We start from the raw sequence: 17,805 nt of genomic DNA on the forward strand, positions 1-17,805 counted from the left end.
CAAATCTAAAGTGTAGTGGAGTACAGATACTTGCTCTCAAATATAGTGGAGTAAAAGTAAAATCCACTGTAAAATTTGTTAAGTAAAGTACAGATACAAAGGATTGTACTTAAGTATTGTACTTTCACTTTTGTACTTTGTTACCTTCCACTACTGAAAATGGTCTTATCTCTGCACCAAAATGTCTGTTTGTTTCAGGGAAGCAGGATATCATCTGACTAATTGACGATGTACAACACAGCACAAATATTGGCTTTCCCAATGGTTTATGGGAACACAAATATTTTATGGCGATGTCTTATCGGTAAAGCTTTAAGTAGCAGGTGGATTCCAGTCCAACCACAGTCGCAGTGATTTTCTGCACCATTACGGGACCAACGGTGTGCAAAATGGGCTGTTAAAAACCCCATGAAAAAGATGCACAAGGATCATGGTTTTACACTAATTGGGTGTCTTTTTATACAGTAAGTACACGCAATCATCTAATATTACTCGATGCTTTCATAAAAATGCAAGAAGCACTCAAGAGGAGCAGTTTGAGTGTAAATAAACGATAAACTCCATATCTCCTACAAAACTAACAATGCTGAAAAGTGTATTTTTGCCATGTGAGAGCTGATTAGTTCTCTGAAGTGATTAAGCAAACTGGGAGAAGGGACACTACAATATATATGTAACTTAATCTGGTACCCATTTGTCTATTGTTTGGCCTGGAATGTTCCACAGTACAGCATTAAACAGACTGCATTCTTCTCAAAAATACCTTAGAAAACATGTATTCTTAATGAAACTTTGGGTTTTCTTCTAATAAGAGAGGAACAACAGCTGATAAAAGACACTTCACATGTGCTTTATTACAGTTTTTCTTAATAGATGAAAATATTAAGTTTCTATAGATCTATTCTTACCGTGAGCAGAGTGGCCTTTAGACAAATCTGATCCGTACCATAACCTTAAAGCGCCACCCTCTTGTATCCATGGAGAGAGTGCTTTTTGAGGGCAAACTGTGGAACATTTTGGGCAAAGAAATAGCCCGTTCCCAGAAAAATCTCTGTATCCATTATCTTCTAAGCTAAGTAACCCTGAATGAGCACTGATGGGACTGTGTAAAATGTGAGTAATTCGCTGATGTGTCTGGTCTCTCTCAAATACAAACAGAAGAAAATTCTGCGTGTCACAATCTTAAGTGCGCATTTGGTATTTTTCTGCTGCATTAGTGTGCACAGCGATGGGACGATAGTGGATAGATGGGCATATTGGTATGAATCCATAAGTTTTCCTCCTGGGGCTGGTCAAAGCAGGATAGAGACGCACTTTAACCTAATCATAACTCCAGTCAGATCTCTGAGAGGCCTGTAATCACTTTGCTAGACTCCCGAAACACAAACACATGCATCAAGTGGTGCTCCAGCGTAAAGCAGCTTCACCAGAAAGATGTTAGAGGAGATGGAAAAACGATAAGATAATCAAACTCTTTGCACGCCTCACTGGACCTTACTGCCTCTCTATGTGGGTGGTGATATAATACAATTTTATAAAACCATCACAATTTGAACATGCTCAGACAAGACTAAAGGAGTGCTCGGTTTTGTTTCACAGTAGGACATCAATCAGCTCTGCCTTACAATTATTCAATTACAGGTGGTTTTATTGCTCAAAAATACTTAAAAAACAGGAATTCTGACTGTGAGCGGGGTTGCTTCTCCACAGAATGCACCTTTAATGTTTTTCTTATTCTGAAAACCACTTTGAATTACACTACTTTCAACCACCACAATTTCAGCGTGCTCAGAAAGACTAAAGGAGCGTTCAGGTTTGTTTGTGAAACCTGTGAGGTATTTATGTTTGTCACTGATGGTTGCAGCAATGGAAAAGGTCAGTGGTCCCAAAGGAAATACATTCTCATGCTCTGTAAAGGGAGTCTGTCAAAATTAAACATGCATTACACACGTTTATGCAGGCCCGTCAACAGTAATTTAGGGACCTGGGGCAAGAAGACTCAAACAGGCCCCACTCTATTATAAATTAATAGAAGCAAACCAATTCTGGGCCCCTAAAACCCTCGAGAACAGAACAACAGACCCTTTTAGCCCCCTTTGTCTACTGCCCTGCATTTAAGCCATACATACATATAGGCCTAGTTTCATATCAAAACATTCACTGGTTTTGAATTTATCATGACATTTTTTAAGAAAATGTCTCACTTCTGTCTAGGCCTGTCACGACAACAAATTTTAAAGCACAATATGTCGCTACAAAAAAGACGAAAATTGATAAAAATGATAAACGATAATATTGAAAATACTTAATGCCACTAATGCAAAGCAGGATCATCCCAGTAAACATTTTTTAAAATATTTAGTCTATAAAAAAAAACATGAGCTGCAAACAATAAGAATGAAGAAGATCTGCTAGAATGAAGTCATTTTTAGCCACAAAAGTTAAGTTTATTCTGCCCCCAACAGCTTCAAATCTTACCTTAATTCATAAAAATGGCAAAAAATCGCTGCATTATTGCAAAGAAATTAAATACTACGCTCCAAAATATGTTGCAACATCATATTTATTGAACAAGTCATCTGAAATGGTAAAAAAAAAAAGCACACATAAGCCTAGTTTCTTTTCAAGCCATTCACTGGTTTGGAATTTATCATAATATTTTTGGAGAAAATGTCTCGCTTCTGTCTAGGTCTGTCATGATAACAAATTTTGAAGCACGATATATCACTACAGAAGAATATTACGATAAATGATAATGCTGAAAATACTTAATGCCACTGACACAAAGCAGGATCATCCCAGTAAACAATTTTTAAATATTCAGTATCTGTAAAAAAACAAGAGCTGCAAACAATAAATGTCAGTGAAGCCATAGAAGTTATTCATTCTTCCTCCAGCAGCTCAAATCTTACCTTAATTCCAAAAAATTAAGATAAGATTTACCTTAAATGGCAAAAATCTCCCCATTATTGCAAAGAAATTAAATATTGAGCTCCAAAATATATTGCAACATCTCTATAGGATTTATCATGACAGGTCTACTTCTGTCTTAAAAGTGCATTGTGTAACTTTGGTGGCGGGTCCACCACCTGCTCTGATGTTATTGCTTTGCCTGAAATGTTTCACAGTATGGCATTAAAGCTTTCTATCTTAATGGAAACCAAACCAGACCAAGTTACAGGTCAGATCTGTGGAAAGGCGACCCAGCTCACAGTCAGAATGCCTGTTTTTCTAGATATTTTTGAGCACTAAAACCAGAAAACAGCGATTAATGTCACACTGTGGAACATTCCAGGCAGAGCAATGACATATCCATAGAAACAAGAAACGAAAAGTTACACAGTGCACGTTTAAAACACAAATGAATAGGCTACATAATTATAGGCCAGAACAGTTTGAGGAAAAATCACGCAGCACTGACGACACAATTTTCGAGATTTTGAAAGAAAAAAAAAAGAAAGAATCGAAAGTGATCAGGATTAATGCTCACAAATCTCACCTTAATGACAACAGGTTAAGCTACAGACCGGTCAATAACGGCGAAAGATGGATGGAGGAGACACGGAAACACTTTTTTTTCTCAGTCCCTGTTGTCAAGTTGACGAGCCTTGTCCAGCAGCCTCAGCAGCACGCGGCACTGTCAGGCCTCGGGATGCGCGCGCGGGGGGAGAGCGCGCAGGGGGGGAGAGCGGAGGGGGGATGGAGGAGAATTCACTGTATTTTGAGCAGCCCAGTCAGTAGCAGCTCAATTGTGATGCCTCCTTCCGTCCTCCATCCTCTCTCCTTTCGCCTTTTCAACGTTAAAAATCAATCAGCATCGCCTTACCTCTCGCTTTTGTTCGGACGCCAAGAAAGACAGATCGTATCAAAAAGGCCTACTATAAAAAGCACAGGGAGATTCCTATTCCTGCCAAATATCGCGATGGTAAATCTTAACACCTGAAGATAACGTCGTCAAATCAACAACCAGAGTCCTATACACTTCCATAGTGAGTGTGAACTGTCTTTTCCCATGAATATTCACAACAGCGCACAAAACAGCTACATTTCCTCGGTGGCTGCAAAAGGTTTATGGAGGATTTTAAGTGGCTAAGGCCCAACAAGCCAATTTACCCAGTCCAAAACTGATCCAGGATTAAAAATATATATAAATCTCTCGCAAATCCCAGGCGATTATTAGGCAATTGTCGGCCATGATATCATTCAGAGCGATCTCACTCAGTGCCAGCAGCCTGTCACGATTTATATTGGATTACAGGCCATCGTGTCTAAATCTGTCTTAATTGCTGTGAGAAGAAACACGCCCATCGCCTTTTCCGCTTTTCAGGAGATTTTCATTCACAAAATAATCATCGTAAAAGCAAAAATAAACTAAAGAGGGTTGAATCTTACCTCAATGCGCGAGACGTGTCCCCCTGAAGCCCGGAGATGAGATGGAGAGGACAGGGAGGAGGATGGGGAGGCGGATGGCTCTGCTTCTGTGAGCCGAGCGCTGCTGCTGCTGCTGCTGCTGGTGGTGGTGGTGATGATGATGCGCGGTTAGGACGAAGGAGAGAGAAGCCCACGCCATCCACACACACTCAGCGACGCACAGGGGTCCCCTCCCCCACGCCTCCCTCTGAGCGCACGACTACAGAAACGCCTTCGTGAGATCTGCGAGTGAATGAGCGCGTATTTTGGCACATCACCATCACTTTACGCACTTCACACAAGCCACGTTTATTCAATTAAGCTAATAACAGGGCGCGTGGGATTTAATATTAAAGTCTCATATAGAGTAAGAGCAGGCCCTTTTACGCATGCGCAAGGAAACACCTCTCCTCCTTGCATCTGCTTTTACAAATGACTCTCATCTTTACGAAGCGAGAGGCGGTGAAATATTGCGCACACACGTGTAGCAACACCTGACTCCTGTTGCTATGCCGACCACTCGCCACCCTCCATCAGCTTCTCTGCATCACGAAGAGGAAACGTGAGGCACTTTGACAAGATGCGTCATGGCGTCACCCACTATTAGGAGACGTTTGTGCTTTTTGTTGTGTAACTGGGCCAGACTCTTTGACATGTATGTGCAATGCAGATATACCGTATCAAGCAAATCATCAAAACCTAATCATGCAGTTTTAGTCTTTTTGGCCACAAAGATCTGAAGTGTGTATTTGTTATCCTGCGTTAACATTATATTACTTTTTAGATGATATTTGCAACATGCATCATAGATTAAAGTGGCCAGACTGTTGGACAAGGAGCCATCGACTTGGACAACAAGGTGATCAAACTGTTCATTAATGGAGCAGTCCAATTTCAGATCAATCTTTGATCGATCTCTAATTAAGCTTTTATTTTTGGTGGGACATTTATATTGCACAAGACTAGCCTAGAGAGGATTTTACACTGGCTTAATTACCTTTGGATCGGATATCTGTCACTCACCAACCAATTAGCACATGTGTATTCATTATCTATTTTTAGCATATGCAGACACCCAGTGTGAGCAGGATATAACTAATATACAATATGTAGGCCTCAAGGCCAGGCCTTGTATATAGGCCTGCCTATATACAAGGCCACATACAGAAATCTATATGAATTTGACTTGGCACCTTAACTCTTAAAAAAAAACATAAAATCCAGTGCAATATGTATGTATGAAAAAGAAAATCAAGTTGTTGTGCATTAAAGTGATGATCTATGTTTGCAGTTGATTAATAATGGTGACTGACATGAAATGTATTGATGAAATGTTTTAACGTAACTATCAGTGTTAATGTATTGTCTGGAAAAAGGGGCAGATAACATAGGATTACTCTTCTTTCTGCTCCTTTTCATTAAATTCTTGTATGTTTAATATGACACCTTCAATGTCTTTTTATACTTTATGAATGAAATAAACATATAATAATAAAAAACCTCTACATTACATGTACATCACAGATGATTAAGCTTTTTTTCATTATTTATACAGTGACTTTCTATAATAAGTTATAATGTTACCGTCTTGCATTATTAACACTACACATTACCGTGTTTTGTACTAAAAGTTTTATTCTCCAAACATCCATCATCTGTACAGTGACCAGAAATACAAACATTTAAATTATTCACGATTAGAAAACAGAAGCCTTAAGGTGTTTGTGTGTTTAAAAAAAATTAAAATGTGAATGTATTTTTTGAAGGATTATGGTGGCATTGGAGCTCTCATGGGGGGACCGGTGGGCGGTCTAGGCGGCATAGGTGGACCCCTCTGGAACCCGAATGGTGGAGGCCGAGGTGGACCAGCGGCGTACCCATGGGGAGGCATAGGGGGTGGGGGTCCTCTCATCGCCGGCACTGGAGGACATAGTAAATATAACTGTTTAATTAAAAAATATTGCAGCTAGGGATAGATTTCTCAACGTTTCTTGTTAGCTTGTGAACAGTGTTCGATTGACAAGAGAGATTACTATAGACTATGGACAGAGAGATTATTTATTAATATTTCTGTTAGCAGAAAGGATTTTCAGTAGCTTGTGGGCAGGTGCACATGTATTTTGCAGAACCCATGGGACGTCCATGTCTTCAAATGTATAGCAGTCTAATACTCAAAATAAAAAATATGTATGTGTTGCATGTGCATCAAGTTCTTTTTTGTATAACTATAAAAAATTAGAAAATCTAACATTATACAATCATAATTTAAATCAATACACATTTGCTAATTATGCCAAGCAAAGCCTCATCACAATTTATATAACTTAATTTGCCAATTTCCATTTTTTACCTTTGTCATCACACTCCCCTACAGTGAAAAGGAAACTCCTGTGATCAGTGACTGGATTGATTTGATATGTTTAAAATGGAAAGTTTTAAATTTAGAATGAAGTTACAGATTTAATGATTAATTATTATAAGTTTACTGACCAAAATGGTTGACTTGCATAAAAAAGGTGTATGTCTTACCCCGAAGTGTTTCCTTGAAATTATGTTTGTTAATTTTTCAAGATGCCATGGTACAAAACAAAACACTCTTCACTGTATATTTCTTACCCATGGGGGGTCCATATGCTCGGGGTGGCACGCCCATCGGGGGAGGAGGCATGCTGGGAGGAGGTGGAGCTCGGGGCTGACTTGATCCAGGGGGTGCCGGAGGTGGAGGTACCATACCAGGAGGGGCCGGAGGATGCATTGGCATCTGAGGCATCCCTGAAAATAAAGACAGGACAAAATATATTACCATTAATAAATATCAATATCACTGTGGTCTTACATTTTGTACTATGATATGCATTTAGCATATGTACAAATAAAAGTTTTAGTCATTTACAATTTAGTTTAGGTAGATTTAAATTTGTAAAAAATAACATCACATAGAATCCTGGGTCATTGAGGAATTAGAGCTTTCAAACTAGGCACTATACTGTCTGTTTCCTATTGCAAATTGCAATGCAATGTTTGTTGGTGGAAAGGAAACGTACAATTAGAAATGAACTCATAAAACTATTAGAAATACAAACTCATGAACAAACAGACCATTTTCAGTTAAAAATGTGAGACAGTTAAGTGTGATAGAAAGCTGCAAATTAAGCACTAACAAAAACAGGTACTCAGTGAAACTCTAAAGTTTTGCTCACCTGGATGCATGCCAGCAGGAGGATAATGTGGAGGGGCACCGCCCGCCTGTGCTGCTGCATTTGGAGGGATCCCCATCGTGGGCATCGCTGGAGGTAATGACCCTGGAGGAGGAACAGGGGGGAAAGAAGGAGGCATACCTGTGCAAAGACATGTACAGCCGTTATTGTAAAGTTAAAGCCAGGTCAACAAGACAAGTAAAGTAAATGTGAGACTATTGTAACTGACTGTTGCACATTTTTCTTCTTAATCTACTTAATTTTGGTCTTACCAGGCATACCCATCCCAGCACCAAGCGTAGTCAGGACAGGTGTTGGGACAGAAGGAGGTGGTGGGGCATCTGCGAAAAGCTGGTGAGGCCGGTCTGCCTGGGACAGAGGGTTCTGCGCGGCCAGGAGCCTCTCTGCTGCAGACCCGTGACGTTCCCCCTTTGAATCTTTCTTGAAGGCGTAGGAAACTGTGATTGGTCTGTTACAGAGATACTGGCCGTTCATAGCTTCAATGGCAGCATCTGAAGCATCAAAGCTGGCAAAGTTGATGAAAGCGTAACCCTTGGAGTTGCCTGTGTCTGGGTCCCGCATGATTTTCGGAGTCTGAAGGATCACACCGAAAGCACTGAATGTGTCGTAGAGCAGTTTCTCATCAATCTCGGGATCCAGGTTACCGATGAAGATATTTGCTCCAACATCCAGGTTTTTATTGTGTGCTGAGGCTTTGTTAACTCGTATAGGTTTCCCATAGAGCTTTATCATGTTCATGATTTTTATAGCATAGTCAGCATCTTCTTCACTTAGAAACTCCACAAACCCATAGCCTGCACAAAATAAGAATAAATAACAATCATACAGCAATGTTTTTAAAGGTAATTATAAGATCATGTAGCATTGCAGACCTTGGTGTTGACCCGTGACTCTGTCTTTGGGCATGTGTGTGTTGACCACGGGACCCGCCTGAAGGAAAAGCTCCCACAGTAAAGGCTCAGACACCTTCTCATCCAGGCCACCCACATACACGGTGGCATCTGGTAGAGGACAAAAACACCTTTAATGACACAAATACTCATGCATGCAAATGTCAGTTGTAAATCCAGGTTAAGTGAGTTTAGTGTGACTCCAGCTGAGAGCTACGAGCGAGTCTCCTCATTGATACACCAGGCGTTAGCGCTTAAGCTAATGTTAACTTTAGAAAACCGGCCTGTCTGTTTACATTCATGCAATGCCTGTCTGATATAATATTTACGGAATTATTACAGACGCTTTATGGTCAGTTTTAGTGAGAGAAATTTGACAATAGTGAAATAAAGTGAATTTACTGCAAGATTCAAAGAGTAGCATCACGAGCGGTGAACATGTCCATGTGATGGACCAGGTTATCGTCACCAAAACTGTGAACGATCCATTCGTTACGCTCATCAAAAGCACAAACAGCAAATATGCTATTCCTAAAGAAAAATATTACTTTCTAAGCGTTTAAAAAACACTTTACCTTGGTTTCTTTCTGATATTGGTCCCGCTGCCATGTTGAATGAACAACGACGGTACAGCGAATTGAAGGTCCCGCCTCTTCCGGCACAACACCGGAAGTAAACACTTTTCGGTAAACTTCAAAATAAAAAAGAAAAATTAATACAAATAAAAAATAGCCCAGTCTTTTGTTAGTACAAATAAATGAATATATTTTCATTTCACGAAGTTTATAAATAGAATAGATTAGATAAGACATTGTGTTTAATTAACTTTGTGTTTATTGCATTTTATAATTCTAACAAAAATTCAAACAAGAGATACAAATTGTTTGTATAAAATACAAATTATCATGGCTTTAAAAAAACACATTATAAAATCAACACTTAATAATAAAAAACATAACATGCATAGTAAAATTAAATGTGGATAGTAAAACATAAAAAATCCATTGCAGTGGCCACAAAAACTTGTAAAACAAGAGATCTGAGAGGAAGAACGTAGTTTGTAATAAAGAAAATATACAAAGAGTAAAGAAGTAAGAACACTCAAGGCAGTGAGTTTGTCCTCATTATGAGGTGCTAACAGATCATTCTGGTCTGTAAAAGTATTGAATTGACATTTTAAAAAACTTTCAAAATCCTTCAATAAAGACAACAGAATTCATATGTATAGTAACTGTACTGTAATAGTGATAACATTAAGCAACAGTTTGGTATAACAGCTAAAAGTAAATAACTAATGTAACAGAATAATTTTAGGCTGTAAAAGTGTGTAGCACCGTTATTTTCTACTGTAATGAGATAAGTATTGTGGTAATAAATCTTTTCTTACTGTTGAATTCAGATAAATGCTGATTATGTTTTATAGTTTATGGGAAAAATGAACTCAAGTCATTTTCTTTATCATTGAGTTCTGTAGGTCCATTATACAGTATTATACAAATTATACATTCGGCTGTTGTCGTATAGTCCTTCACACATATTTTTAATCATAAACCTGAGCGGCTGTCAGTACCAATTCTTCCATCACATATCTATTTTTGCTTTAAAGGTGAGAAATCTATGGAAATCAAACATAGGCCCATACATTCCCAGCAAAATAAAGGTTTTGTTGGACTATATGTCAAATGTAGAAACTCTCTTATAAAAAGTTGTGTTCAGGTAGTTTTTGAGAGAGCTGCCTTTTAGTCACTAGGCACAAAAAGGTCATTGCTAAAACAGCTAATTCAATGTGCATATTGTGATAAAGGCTGGATTACCTGGTCTGTAGTAGCTTCCAATTATGTAATAATGGCCAACAATGTAATAATTAATTCTCGAACAACGAATCAATTCATTTCAGACATTGGCTGGCAAGAGCATTTTGTTGTAGTGCAGACAATCATTAAATATTATGGAAAGGTCGCTAAAAACTATGAATTATAGTCAAGTAGTAGCGTTGCTGGCTTAATAACTATTAGAATTACCTAAGTTATTTCATTTTTGGCAGGTATAACATTATTGGGGAGTGCTACCAAAAGAGGCTTGTAGTGCCCAGGAATCCGAGAGAGTGAAGGCAAGTGAAGGTCCTTCTTTAAGAGCGTTTAGTGTGAGGGCAGGGTAGCTGTGTTGGCTGCATTGAGCTGACCCACTGCGAGCATCAGGATGTCTTTTTTCTCTTTGTGGAATCGCAGCTCTCGTCCCGCCAGCCGCGCCTCCTCCAGCTCTCGCTCTGTGGAGGCCAGCTCTTGGGAGATGGTCCCTGCCACGCTCTGCTCACGGTTCACCCAGTCCGCCGCCATCTGAGTGCGCATGTCATCATCCAGGGCCCGATGGGAATAATGAGCCAGTACCTCCTGCAAAAAGAAGAGATCCAGGTCAGACCAAAGTAGCTTTTTATTGAATGTAATAAAAGTGTTAGGACATAGATCATATAGGACACAAAGGCCATAAAAAGCAATGCATGAATGGAGGTCAACAGTGAGTGCCCACTCCCAGGTTTCGGGACAAACTTTCTTGTTAATCCAAAAAAAAAAAAAAGAATATTAAAATCTGAAAGCTTGCTCAGGGCTAATCAGATAGTTATAGTACAGTTCAGTCTTAGTTTAATTTTAAATCTGTTTCTGAAACATAATGAACTGCAAAATTATTAAAGAATTTTGCAGAATCTTGCATTTAAATATGCTTCATTATGGATATTAGTTACCAGCTGGTTAGCCTCAGCTTCAGCTCTTAATATCTGAATTTTTGTTATACTGTCTATGGGAAACATTTATGAAAATTTCACTTCCATTTCACAATTTTATATAAGAAAAGAATGAATAAAAACATTTTTAAAAACATCATCATATACAAATGATTTTATTTTTTTTTAACAGGTTTGGTTTTCAGTTTTTTTCAACATTGTGCACATATATATATATATATATATATATATATATATATATATATATATATATATATATATATATATATATATATATATATATATATTATATTTTTTTTTTTTATTATTTGTGCTTTTCAAAATTTTAACAAATACAAATTACATAAAAGAACAAACTCTGTAAATAGACAATTTTTACCTTCGCTTTTTTTATTTATATAGTTATTTTTTCCCATCCCATACATTTCTTCCATTATATCTGTCCATTGCTGTAACTTTTTAAGGGTCATCCTTCAGCCAATTCTTTGTTACTACTTTCTTACTTGCCAAGATCATCACTTTAAATAAATAGAAGTCCTCAGTTCGAATATTGTTTTCATGCAACAAGCCCAAGGTCCCATATTCTACTTTTTACCCAGTCTAGAATTAATTCAGGATTAATTCAGACCATATCCAGAAGTAAAGCGTTGCCAATAAAAATGAGTAAATCTGCACTTTTGTTTGGTACCTGGCGGGAACACTGTCTCTCCCTCATGGCTTTCAGGCTCCCATTCCAGTGCAGCAGCTGGAAGACCGTCATCAGCTCCTGAAATAAACAAAACGTCAAGAAAAGATACACAGTGTAAAGCTCGTGACCTGATTTCTCTTTTCCTCAGATAAACAAGTCACATGAGCTGTACACAGCTGAGTCTAACCGCTGTGGAGCGTCTCATTTAATTACCCTGAACGCACACATAAATGTCTTACCTGAAACTCCAGCATTGACTTTCCTTTGTTGGATTCGAGCATGAAACGAAACGCACCAATGCCGGTGTTTGGGTTGTCTGCCTCCTCTCTGTTTCCCTGTAAATACATTTTCAGTTCAGTCTTTTATTACTTTATCATTGATTTAAGCTCTATACGAGTATATAAATCGATACACAGTGGACTTACATTAAAGGGAGCGAGTGCTTCTCCAACGCTCTTCTCAATGAACTCGTCAGTGATGCGGCGAGATGGGTGTTCGTTAAAGACTGAGTTCATGAGGGCGATTTTGGCTGCACTGCGTCGTGCTTCTGCTTTGGTCGGACAGAACTGTGAACAGCCAGGGGAAGGGTTTAATAGTTATTCATAAACTGCTGTTTTATAATAATGATGATATTAATAATATGCCTTAATGTTATATATCGCTTTTCCAGACCCTCAGTCGCTTTACAATTTGACATATTACTCATTCACTGCATACCCAGAGGTGGTAAGTTACTATTGTAGCCATAGCTTCCCTGGGGCAGACTGACGGAAGCAAGGCTGCCAATCTGGGCCCTCAGTCCCTCTAACCAACACAAACACTCACACACACACACCACTTTCATAAAAAACAATGTGGGTGAAGTGTCTTGCCTTAGGACACAACAGTTTTTGCCACTGGCGCGCCACTGTGGCACCTGATTATATTTGATAAGATCAGACTTTGACAAGGAGACATTGAGGTTTGGCCACAATGTTTGGCCATGTAATCACATGCACATTCTTTGGAAACATTTACTATGAAGTTATTAATAAACATGGACTAAATTAGAATCAAACAATGTGATTTCTTATTCATTTATTAACTTAAATGGCCCCAGTTTTTTGATCCATGTTATAATGTTTCCTCATCACAAACATACCTGGAGATGTGTTTTGTTTCATTCACATGTTTAACACACACACTGCATATTTAGGCTGAGTTCTTCTTCCAAACAGAAAAACACTGTTTCATTTGTGATATCATGTGGTAATAGAGGAAGTGCTCCATTGTATTTTTAACCTTCCCACACCTTCGCTCATTTGGATGATTTCACCCCTGGAATATCTCATCTCTATCGAACTAAAGGTAAAAGGTTGTTAATTTGAACACTATCACTTCATGACATCAAAAATTTGGAAAGCATTTTGAGCTTTGGAGATATGGACAGAGGATTACTCAAACATGTGCGAATTGAAACAAAACACAACTCTGGGTTTTTGAGGAGGTAAGAGAGAACATTATAATGTGGCTTAAAGCTCACACGATTCAGCCCTGTGTATAAATTTGTGACTAACTTTAAGTGTGAGAGATTTTTAACAGCACAACTCATCTCACCTGTTATAGCTCCAGCTAAGTCAGTTCTTTATTTGTCAGATTGTGTTAAAATAAACCACAGATTAAAGTCTAACAAAGCCTCAGACAGAGCAAAGCCTATAGTTAGCATCACACCCGCAGAGAATGTTGATGACATGAGCTGCAAAGAATCAGTGGAGCCATTTTGGTGCATAGACAAAGCAAAGAAAAAAAAAGCATGTGTAAAAAGTTTGACCTGGAAGCTCCCGAAGCAGCTGCCCCCGGGGAGGCTGACATAGCAGACGTACGGGGGGCTGTTGGAGGGGACCATCTCGTACACGACCAGGGCACCATTCCTCAAATCGGCCCCTCTGCTCAGTTTCATCTGCCAAAACTCCTGCAGCGCCTCCACCACGTTCACTACAACACAAGAAAGATTTACACATCACCATCTATCAAATATTACAGTTATACTCAGACGCCTTTCCTCCAAACACATGGAAAGGGTCTTGTGCAGAATGCCAGGGGATTTTCCTGCCGACTAAACACTTAAGCGCCTCTTACTTGGAGGAAATACTGCATCATCTCCAAGGAGTCATTTACTCTCCCCCAGCCCTGCTCTGTCTGTATACACGAAGCTACATTCCTGCAAACCAGCAAAGGAACAACAAAGAAACGCAGTAAAATTTGCAAGTGAGTCATAAACCATTATTTGGATTTGGGATTGGCTAGTGGGAGACAGTTCGACTCCCGTTTTCAAAGTTTGCGTTCCCACTGAGCTGAAACTGCTTGATTTAAGATCTTGGCCAAAGCACAAAGTCTGGAGAATCAACAGTCAAATGGAGCTATGAAGTCGAAACAGTCAAAAGCTTTGTTGACAACTTGGAAATGGAGCTGAAAAACTTGTACGTTTAGTTGGACATTTGGTGTTATTTGTGTTTCCCATTTAAAATCGGGTCCAAAGGCACTGATTCTGCTTTGCAATGGGAAGAAATGTTGCCTGGATTTAACCTCGTTTTCATAATTAAACCACAAAACACTTTTCTCAACAAGACAATCTCGAAAAAAGGGTTTAGGTTTGTACCTCAGCTAACTAAACATTTACACAGAACTTACTACTACTAGAATACGTCAAATGTTTATTTAACATTATGACGTGACGCAACTGAGAGTCTGACTTTTTCAGTGTTTGGACTAAGCTGCTCTTGGGAAGTTATTTTTACCACTGGTCGTGATAAGATGCTGCGTGTATTGTCAATTTTTCCGTGCCATTTCCTGAGTTTTAAGAATGGGAAGAGGTAGAAAACAGGATCACTCTCAGGAATTTGGTTTGAGCAAAATAAATCTGCTCCGTGTTGTGGTGAAATGTCATTACTTTGACTGACAATGCCAAATATTCCAGGATAAATATTTGGATTAAAATGTTTTGAGCTACTTACAAGTCACAAAGCAACCAAAGCAAAAAACGAAACATATGGCAGACAGAAAGTATTAATTAGTCTGATTGGGGAGGGGACAGAGCTGATTGTTGCAGAAGAACCATCTTTTCTAAATAAATCCTATTAGCCCCACATGCACTATTAAATCCAAAGGGCGCTTTATGTTAAACTTTAAGTAAGGATTTTACAATGAACTGGAGACATATTACACAGTCTAAAAGCCATAAAAGCGAAAACAAATGGCTTTATATGGGAAACTATAAAGAAAAACAAAATCGATTAACAAGATTCATCTAAAGCGTATGAAACTCAAATGGCGTAATTTGTTTTAGACCACAAACACACAGTAAATAAATGGCTTAGGCTGCTTAATGTCGTCTATTGTTCCATGAATAGCTTAAAGTTACTGAAGAGCAAAGCAGATTTTTGGTGGAAATGGGGAGGCACCGAAGCAGCACCGTCCTTTGCTGCTTGTTGACAAGTTATGACTATGGAGAAATAGTACCAAAGGTTGGACCAAGTCGTTGTTTTGCAAGTCTTAAGTAAGGCTCAAGTCTTTGACCTCAAGTCCGAGTCAAGTCCCAAGTCAAATACATGCAAGTCCAAGTCGAGTCTTGAGTCACTGACCCATAAATCCAAGTCAAGTCCAAGTCATCTGCTTTGAGCTTCAAATCATTTCAAGTCTTTAAACCAAACTATACCTTAGATTTTTGCAATTTATTGGACTTTTAAGATAAATTGTACTTTAAAAAAATCATAGTATATTTATATGAGTATTTATGTAAGAGTTGTAGAAATTAATTTAGTTATTTTTTTCCTTTTTAAATGTCTGGACAAGAGCTTAGTGTGAATCATTCTGATCAAAATAGAATTCAGATTTAAAAGTGCTTCTCAAGTCACAGGCCTCAAGTCCGAGTCAAGTCCCAAGTCACTGACCTTCAAGTCCAAGTCGAGTCCCAAGTCTTAGTCCATTTTTTCAAGTCTCAAGTCCTAAAAAGAGTGACTCAAGTCTGACTCGAGTCCAAGTCATGACATCTCCGAACAGTACTACATAGTCTTTCAAATAAACACATTTTTTGACATTATAGAGCAAAAGAATAAGATGAAACTCAAAGGTGCAGCCTATTTATGGAAATCCTTTGGCGAAATTCAGTTTACTTCAGTTCTTCACCACAATGGGCTGTTTCTGCTGGTATGTTTTTCAAGAAAAGCAGGGCAGACTGGGCTCCCCTACTTTAGGTGGGAATGGGGAAGCAGCGCCCTCAATTGCTGCTTGTTGATAAGTTGCTTTATAATCAAATAAGCCTGTCTGAGATTAAACTAAATGAATTAATTATTCTGTGTCTGTAGGATATTTGACCCTCTACCTCTGACTTTTACATTCAGCAGAGATAATGTGCTGTTTTTCTTAATGCTCCAACAACAACAAAAAATGCAAACTCTATCATAATAAAACCATATGATGTAGTTTTGGGGTTTTTTTGGCCATGTTTTTAAGTGTAAATGCTCTTTACCTCTGCCGTATCCCTGCGTGTGTTTGGCGAAGCTCCGGACCACGGCCTCCACCGCCTCCTTCAGCACCGCGGGGTTCGCTCCGGGGTTACAGTGTCCGCCGACCCCCAGTCCCCCTCCGAGCCCGGTGCCGAAGCCCATCCCGCCGTACAGACTGTGCAGCTGCAGCGGGGGCGGCGGTGGAGGAGGCCCCGAGGACAGAGACAGTGAGGCGGGGGACGGCAGCAGCGGAGCGACGGGCACCGTGACTCCGGGCCGTAGAGAGGAGCGGAGAGTCCCCGTGTTTGTCACCCCAGAACCGAAGCCGATCCCGGGCTGCAGTCTCTGGTGGCGGAGCGTGTTGGACTCCATTGTTTTCCCCTAATGAGTTGAGTATCCCGAGAACAGGGTTAGAATAAACGGATGGGAAATGTAAAAGTGTGTTTGGGTCTGATGGAGCGGGTCTTGTCCAGGCTTTGTCAGTCACGGAGGGAGTCGGCGCTCTCCGGTGCTCTATCCGGTGTTCATTGTGCACATAACGGAGCAGCGCTGGATTAGACAGCGACTCTGTCTGTCAGAGAGGCATTCAGGGACACTGGGAAAACGGAACATCAAGGAAAATCAGTCCGTTAACTGGTTTAATTAAGTTTTACATAGTATTTTAGTGTGTAATTTAATTAGTATCTACTTGTTTCTAATATTCTCATTAAGGATGTAACGATATCCAAATCTCACAGTACGATATTATCACGATATTCATCTCACAGTACGATATTTACTGAGATATTTTGAAGAAGCTAATATAATTGTAGATGGGCCACTTTTTTGCTTTTAAAATACCTGGACAAGATTTTTGTGTGAATTATTTCCAACATAATTCCAAGAATTCAAGCCAAAAACATATTTCCTCATGTTGTTTGCGCTGAAATGAATCATGGGATATGTAGTTCCCTATGTTTATTAGCTGTGGCTACTATAAAACCATGAATTCAAGCAAAGGAGACTTTTGACGATACGATATCACGATATTTCGGTTATTGTTACATCCCTAATTCTCATTATGGTTTGTTTTGAGACACACAGTCCATATAAGAAAAACAATTAAGTCTCTCATATTTGCACAAAGATATTCTGTAAAATCTGTATTATTGTGTTACAAGTCACCCTTAACAGATAATACTCCCTACAACTGTACAACTACTCACTTTTCTGCAACCGATAACACTCCCCACAACTGTACAACTACTCACCTTTATGTAAAAGATAATACTCCTTACAACTGTACAACAACTCACCCTTATGTAAAAGATAATACTCCCTATAACTGTACAACAACTCACCTTTATGTAAAAGATAATACTCCCTACAACTGTAC

At 39.1% G+C, this 17,805-nt stretch overlaps 2 protein-coding genes across 2 annotated transcripts; both read right to left on the bottom strand.

The window, feature by feature from the left end:
* Positions 1 to 6,027: 6,027 nt before the first annotated feature.
* Positions 6,028 to 9,174, bottom strand: sf3b4 (splicing factor 3b, subunit 4). Its single transcript, XM_020934413.2, has 6 exons — positions 9,094 to 9,174; positions 8,501 to 8,629; positions 7,880 to 8,422; positions 7,611 to 7,748; positions 7,027 to 7,182; positions 6,028 to 6,330 (listed from the first exon to the last, which is right to left on the bottom strand). Exons 1-6 carry the CDS (start codon positions 9,125 to 9,127, stop codon positions 6,179 to 6,181), a joined length of 1,152 nt encoding a protein of 383 aa, XP_020790072.1. The 5' UTR covers positions 9,128 to 9,174; the 3' UTR covers positions 6,028 to 6,178.
* A 181-nt stretch (positions 9,175 to 9,355) lies between these two features.
* lix1l (limb and CNS expressed 1 like) lies at positions 9,356 to 16,957 on the bottom strand. The gene is made up of 6 exons (XM_020934404.2): positions 16,454 to 16,957; positions 13,757 to 13,920; positions 12,372 to 12,512; positions 12,186 to 12,281; positions 11,947 to 12,024; positions 9,356 to 10,908 (listed from the first exon to the last, which is right to left on the bottom strand). Exons 1-6 carry the CDS (start codon positions 16,800 to 16,802, stop codon positions 10,657 to 10,659), a joined length of 1,080 nt encoding a protein of 359 aa, XP_020790063.1. The 5' UTR covers positions 16,803 to 16,957; the 3' UTR covers positions 9,356 to 10,656.
* Between the last annotated feature and the right edge of the window lie 848 nt (positions 16,958 to 17,805).

The sequence above is a fragment of the Boleophthalmus pectinirostris genome, unplaced genomic scaffold (assembly GCF_026225935.1).
Source record: "Boleophthalmus pectinirostris isolate CB_2022bp ecotype Guang Dong unplaced genomic scaffold, ASM2622593v1 HiC_scaffold_21, whole genome shotgun sequence".
NCBI lineage: Eukaryota > Metazoa > Chordata > Actinopteri > Gobiiformes > Gobiidae > Boleophthalmus > Boleophthalmus pectinirostris.

Bases quoted from the DNA above. Each gene is read 5' to 3' on its own strand.
- sf3b4 (XM_020934413.2), bottom strand. From the start codon at position 9,127: ATGGCAGCGGGACCAATATCAGAAAGAAACCAAG. The intron at 8,630-9,093 runs GTAAAGTGTTTT...GTCCTCTACCAG, and splicing joins AATATCAGAAAGAAACCAAG to ATGCCACCGTGTATGTGGGT. The intron at 6,331-7,026 runs GTAAGAAATATA...TATGTCCTCCAG, and splicing joins AGCATATGGACCCCCCATGG to TGCCGGCGATGAGAGGACCC.
- lix1l (XM_020934404.2), bottom strand. From the start codon at position 16,802: ATGGAGTCCAACACGCTCCGCCACCAGAGACTGCAGCCCGGGATCGGC. The intron at 13,921-16,453 runs GTAAAGAGCATT...CTTGTGTTGTAG, and splicing joins CACGCAGGGATACGGCAGAG to TGAACGTGGTGGAGGCGCTG. The intron at 12,282-12,371 runs GTAAGTCCACTG...ATGTATTTACAG, and splicing joins AAGCACTCGCTCCCTTTAAT to GGAAACAGAGAGGAGGCAGA.